Consider the following 7098-nt stretch of genomic DNA (forward strand, 5'->3'; position numbering starts at 1 on the left):
TCCTTGCCAGAGGATGTTGTGAAGGTCAAGACCATAACAGGGTTCAAAAAAGAACTAGATAAATTCATGGAGGATAGGTTCATCAATGGCTATTAGCAGGATCGGCAGGAATGGTGTCCCTAGCCTCTGTTTGCCAGAAGCTGGGAATGAGCGAGGGGATGGATCACTTGATGATTACCTGTTCTGTTAATTCCCTCTGGGGCACCTGGTACTGGCCACTGTCCGAAGACAGGATACTGGGCTAGATGGACTTGGTCTGACCCAGTAGGGCCATTCTTATGATCAAAAGGGAAGGAAAAAACAAACAAAAGTACCCCAAAAGGGAATCAAAGCAAGATTCTGTCCTTGACCCACTCTTCTCTTCTTCTAATGCCTTTTCTCTAGGTGACTTCATCAGCTCATATAACGTAGCCCATGTCTGCATACAGGCACTGTAGTAGCATACCTATGAGCAATATAGCTATGTTGTCCTAAATTTTAAGTGTAGACCCTATGGCTTCAACTGCTGTCTCTACACTGATGTCACAAATCTATCATCTCCCTGCTTCTGCTTCTGCTCCTGCAGTTTGGCCTGCCACTCTGTTGTCTTCTCTTACAAGCCTCTCCATTGACAACTTAACATTTCCAAAACTGAGCTCCTTTTCTTGCTCCAGACTCCCCTCTTTTCTCCATCACTTTAGAAAACACCACCATCTTCCTTGTCACACAAACACAAAGCCTGGGCATTGTGTTGGTCCCAACAATCTCTCTCCAGGTTGTGACCAAATCCTGTGCCAGCTCCCATTGGCTGGGAACCACGGGCAATGGGAGCTGCGGGGGTGGTGCCTGCAGGCAGAGCTGCCTGGCCATGCCTCTGCCTAGGAGCTAAGCAAGGGAGATGTTGCCGCTTTCGGGGAGCCCCCCAGGTAAGCACCACCCAGAGCCTGTCTCCCCCCATCCCGTGCCCGAACCTGCTGCCCCCTCCTTCACCCAAACTGCTGCTGGGGGATGGGGGGCAGTGGCCCGTGCCTCTGGTGCAGGGGCTGCCTGAGCTGCCTCAGAGCCAGGTGCACCGGCCACTGCAAAAGTCACGGAGGTCACAGAAAGTCATGGAATCCATGACTTCCATGACCTCCGTGACAAACTCACAGCTTTACCCATGGTGTAAAGTTATATTGTGTGTTTGCATTGTAAACCTCTGTAATTGTGTAGCTCGCCAAACAGGAAAAGAAGCATTAATGAACATAAAGGACTTGTCCTGCATATAAGATGACCCAATGAAGGTCAGTGAGGTATTGTGTAGCATCAAAGGAGAGAGGACCTGTTGCTTGTATTCCTAACTCCCTCAAGGAAGGGGAGACCTATGCATGAATTCATACCATCAGTTTGGATTCTGGAGTGGAGGGGATAAAAATTTCTCACAAGGAGAAACTGAATCTGTTTTATGCTATCTGGACTCCAGGGGGCAAAGATTCCTAAAGAAAACCAAAAAGATCCCCACGCTTCTTGGCATGGGTTAGCCCTGAAAGACATTTTGGATTGACAGGTTACTACAAATCTATCACCTTTTGAATCACAGACTGAAACTCATTTGTGTGTATATGCTTGCTTGCTTTAACGTGTAAATAACTCTCTCATTTCTTTTTTCCTCATTATTAAACCTTTAGTGAGTTTATTACAGGATTGTCTACAAGCACTGTCTTTGGTGTGAGATGTAAGGTACAAATTGACCTAGGGTAAGAGACGGGTCTCTTGGGACTGGGAGCAACTGGAATATTGGGTGATCTTTGGTGTAAGTGACCATTTATCACTCAGTCCAGCCTGCCTGGGTGGTAATATAGACTGGAGTGCCCAAGGGGACTGTCTGTGATTCCATCGCAAGACTGGTACAGTGCTTCAGGAGTTCATATTTGTTACTGGGTTGGTGAAATCTAATTATAGGACATACCACCAGCTTGGGGTGTCTGCTGTGCTTTTGGTTAGCACTCTCGGTTGTGAGCTACTCCAGACAGCATGACACTGTTCTTTGAATTCCTCCAGTAGCTCTCCTTTCTCCACCAAATCAAATACAAGTTTCTAGTCCTTGCCTTTACGACCATTCACAAATCAGCTCCTCCCTGCTTATCTGCTCTAGTACCGTTTTTTTTTAAACCAGACTTCATCTTTTTTATCCACTTCTGTAAAATTGGGGCACCCTGTAGTTATGTACAGTAGCCTGTTGTGTACAAAATCCTTTTAATCACTCTTTCTCTTTGCTCATATAAATAAAGGTCATCACTGTTTAAGCCATCAGGCGTTCTTTAGTTTTAGAGAGATGTTTTTGTCCCCTGTTTTCCAGGCTTTTAAAATCCTCTGTGGTATTTTTAAAAGATATGTAGTTAGACATTGTTATCAGTCCAAGTAAGTCATCTACTGCTCTGTTTCTTGTTTCAATTTTTTAAATATTTGCTGTATCAGCAATTCCACCTAGCACTTTAATTATTCCAGATGACTCAAAACATGCTGGACTTAGCTCATTAGGTTTTGATGGCGCTGAATAAAAATTCTCCAACCAAATCAAATAGTAATCACCATGGAAACAAATCAGCCAATTGCATTTGTGTGTTGGACTAATCACTGATATTTGGTACCACAGAGCTCATAACAGCAACGAAAAGGGTAAGATTAGACGTTTAGATGATTAGATGTTGCAGAAAAATGTAAAATTACCAAAATTCGATTCCATATTAACGTGACTAGATGGTTTTCCTACTCTAGGTCTAAGAGGAAGGTCCTGTATCTCAGATACTGTGATGTGTTAACTCTTAGCAAATGCTGACTCCTTAATAGTGACTACTGTGCATTCAAGACATGCACAGAAATGGTCCTAGTAAGCAATACTCTAAATGTATTTTACATCCCTTCCATACAATCCAATGTGGGGTAGACACCCCTCTGAAAACTAACCTAACGGCTTTAAAATCTTACTATAAAATGGCTGGAAATTGATGGTTGAGCATGATATCAAGGTACCATCACTAGCGGGTTCTCAATCTGGGGATCACAAACAGGTGTTGTGGGGTCATGACCTTCCAGCACTTCATATTTCACTTAAATGGCTATAGATCCCTTCTAGATAGAAGAGTGATCTGAGAATGGCAAAGGGGGTTGCAATAGGGGAAGGGATGAAAACTGCTGCTATAATTCTTGCTGAGAATGTTACCCTCGCTGGTGTTTAACATGCACAGAAAGCTCTCCTATATTCAGTGAGATCAGAGACCTTTAAATGCGGATCTGATTGGGGGAAGATGGGGATGAGGTAAGGGTATGGGGTAGGAGAAAACTGGTAACTCAAAATACATTTTTCTTAAATCTTCCCATAACACTTTCAAAGAACCTGCCAGGAAAGAGACCAGTATGTTGATTTAAACTCAAAGTGAAACGAATCTGCTTGTTACAGTCTCTGTAGAGCCTTAAAATCAATAGGCTTTTATTGGTTAAGTAAAAAAAAAAAAAGCAAACATGATTCATAAATGTGTTATCTTCTGATCTGTATATTTCTGGAATGATTATTTTTCAGGTGATAATTATTTATTTTAATTAAAGTTGTTACATATTTCCTTTGAATTGGGAGTAATCATGCAAGATGATTGCAACCTTTTCCATACAGAAACCGTCATGTTACAACAAAAAAGTTTTGCCTCCCCAACATAGCCAGGAAGAAAGCTTTGGTTGTGACTCTTCCCTGGATTGCAAACTCATTACTTATGGTATGTAGCAAGTTCCAGACAGGATTTGAGTGCTTTTCAAAAGCAGATGGGTGGTATTATCTCCATTTCACAGATGGGAAAGCTGAGGCACAGACAGGTTTAAGTGACCTTTGGTGGTTCAGAGGCTGGGTTAGATATGGAGAAGCATCCACCTATTCAGATGTTCATTCAAACTACCCAATTCTCTTAAGTCTGCAAAACAGGGCGGGAAAATGAGGCCAGCCTTTCTCTTAGGATTTCCAGCATGTCCAGTCCTGCTTGGAAATTCCATTGGAACAGCCATTGTCTCTGTATTTTGTTACTTTCCGTTTCAATGCTGAATGGGATCCACAAGTGAAAAAATATCCCTGAATCTTCCTCCATCTTAAAAAAGATTTGGCATGAGTGCTGTTCTAAACATAGGTGGCATTTTACTGGGGAAATGTTTTTATGTCTGAACCAGCTTGCACATCACTACTCTGGGTTTAGAATTATGATTTAATAATGCATGGCCTAGTTAAGTAGGTGTCACATAGCCTTTAGCTTCCTGCCTACGGAGTCAGCTATTACATGATAATTAACTACTTGTTAATGCTCAAATTTAGTATCTCTGCTATTTTATTATTCACGTTTTTAAATATCCTAACTAGGACTAATCCATACTATGGGCCAATGGTGTCTGGTTTTCAGTGTCGCTACGGGTAACTACAGACATGTCCAAAGAGATGTCTGAATACTCACTGTATTGTAGGAGCTGTGAATTGTGTTGCAGAGAGGTTGAGTTAGACAAACAAGCACAATTTTAATCCTGAACCCATTAAACACTGTATTGCTGGTGATAGGCTAAAACAGTGAAAACATAGTAGTTTAATTAATTATCTTCTAAAACAGAATAGTGAATAGAGGGTATCCAGATAACAGATCTAGAAAAATGGTCTTATCTCTTTAAGTGTGTTTTGCTGCTCTTTTACCTTTTTAAATGTAATTGTGAATGTTCATATACTCTATGTAAAGTGTAATTTTATTTATCTATTCTTTAACTCTTTTGTTTACCCTGCTAGGCTTTTGGCCTCAGTTATATCTTGTGTTAATGAGTTCCATTTGCTAATTATTGTGTAAAAGAAATTTTCTGAATGTAGAAGATTTTGCTGTATGTTATAGTTCATTTTTTTCTGCATCACTGTTATATGATGACATCAGCACTGTCCCTTGGTTTGTGATGTATTTGTTGACTCTCATACCTTAATGCGGTATAGTCCGGCCTTGAACTTTACAAGGAATTCCTATTAACTCCTTAGTTGCTCATATAAATCCGTGTTCTTTAGAGTGGCACATTTACGGCCCTGTGCTATACATCTGTTATTTTTTTTAGTATTCCCATGCAGCACAGCATGTAAATGTATGGGCCCTGAATGTGCACTTGTGGTGGAGCTCAGGTTATTAATAGAACATTCATGCAGCTTTCAGGAACTACTGTACTGTGTCCGAAGGGATTCCTCTTACTTATCTCATGCAGAGGTTACTGGGAAATGAGTTTGTAGAATACAATATAGTTTTGTGTTTAATAATACCTGGCTTTACTAACATTTTAATTATTGAACAAAAAATATGAAAGAAGAAGAACATTTTAACACTCAGGGTAATAGCATTACTTAGCGTAAGTAGATTAGGGTAGCTCAAAGGAGAAGGGTGATCTGGCCAACATCTAGAATAGTCTCTTCCTGAATTTTGAAGATATTACATTATCTCAGGGCTGTGACCTTTATTGCATTTTTTGGTTTTGTGTTTTCCATTTGACTTTAGAATTATACTCGATACCATTAGTTCACTGTGACATTCAAAAGAGCCAGTTGCAGCAGAAACATAATTACATTACAACCGTGGATTTCTGTTTGATCACACAAATTCAAAAGAGCATTCTGGCACACAAAAACCACTTCATGGATGGAACATGTACCACTGCTCAGAGTAAAAGAGTTTTTTCCTCTTGCACTGACCATTTATAGAACAAGATTTCTGTAGAGTGTTTTGAGGTACTATAATGATAATACGTTTATATTGATTTGGGATAGAAAGAGTATGAGTTAAAAAGTAAATAATAATAATAGAAAATAATGAAAATATAAAACTAAAAGGTAAGGCATATCAAAGAAGATAAGAAAGGTGTCACAAATAACAGCAATGCAAGTTGCCAGGGGTTCATATAAAAAGAAACACAAGGAAAAGCCATGAGAGTTAAAGTGAAAATAGGAATAAATATATGATTGTATTGCTCCCTTCCTTTGCCACTTTGTCCATATGGACCTTGATTCTGCATGACACTCTGTGCGGATAGGATTAAAGTATATAATTATATATACTTTATATTATATAATATATATAACTATAATATATATATATATATATATATATATATATATATATTATAGTTCAATGCATGGCACTGGGGTTTGACTTCTCAGAACAGCTTACAGGATGGGGACACTAAATTGTAAGCTTTCTGGGAGAGTTTTATTTTGTGTCTTTAAAGTGCCAGCACACTTTTGTGGGGCTGGTAAAAATAATAAATTGTAATCTTATTAATTAATTCTTAAACCTCTTGCTTGCTTTTTAATTATTAAGGATCAGGAAGGAACAGGTAGATTCTCTGATAATTAGAAGATGGCCGATTATACTCCCAGTTTTGTTTTTTTACATTGGTTTGTAACAAATATTCTCATTGAAATTTTTGTTTCCTCTCCCCAGGTGGTCATTGTTTCTCCTGGGGATGGAATGAACATGGGATGTGTGGTGATGGCACAGAAGCAAATGTTTATGCCCCGACGCCAATTGCAGCTCTTGGTTCTGCAAAACCATTCTTAATTGGATGTGGGGCAGGACACTCTATGGTTCTTTGTCAGATTCCAGGTTAGACCTTACACACTGGAAGCCATCGCCATGTGAATTTGGACATCTTTGCATAGAGCTCTTCAGAAGCGTTGTGAGAGAATTATTTAATACTAGCATAACAGCCTGATGTACAGAAGAAAATAAGGGTAAAAAACTCCTTTGTTCTGAACCCAGAATTTCAAAAAAATGAACTGATGTGCTGAGAAAACTGTTTAATAAAAACAACGTTTATAAATATATTACTGGAAATTATTTCACAGGTTCTTTTCACAGGAGATGACGTTGTCCATGGGTAAAATGAATAAACGTTTTGCTTTGCTGCTATATAAATGAAGCAAGAAGGATTTTCTCCCCCAACATTTACAGTAACAAAACACAAAGTTCTTTTGGATGATTTTAGCAGTTGATAACAGATTTGTGGCTTTTGCAGAGAAAGTGTTACTCACTGATGTAAGGGTGAGCTTAGGTGGTGTCTGAAGAAGTAGTGTGAGTCTGTGAGCAC

The 7098-nt window shown here is 39.4% G+C and overlaps 1 protein-coding gene across 3 annotated transcripts in view; it reads left to right on the top strand.

The window, feature by feature from the left end:
- Positions 1 to 6831, top strand: part of SERGEF (secretion regulating guanine nucleotide exchange factor) — a 274310-nt gene extending 267479 nt beyond the window's left edge. For all 3 annotated transcript variants that reach the window (XR_006176537.2, XM_005308679.4, XM_005308680.4), the window contains one exon: positions 6453 to 6831. Coding sequence is in view for 2 of the 3 variants with exons in the window: in XM_005308679.4 (XP_005308736.1) it covers positions 6453 to 6619 (167 nt within the window). In the remaining variant the exon portion in view is untranslated. The remainder of the gene's footprint in view (positions 1 to 6452) is intronic.
- Positions 6832 to 7098: the final 267 nt, after the last annotated feature.

Source organism: Chrysemys picta, chromosome 4, assembly GCF_011386835.1.
Source record: "Chrysemys picta bellii isolate R12L10 chromosome 4, ASM1138683v2, whole genome shotgun sequence".
Lineage (NCBI taxonomy): Eukaryota > Metazoa > Chordata > Testudines > Emydidae > Chrysemys > Chrysemys picta.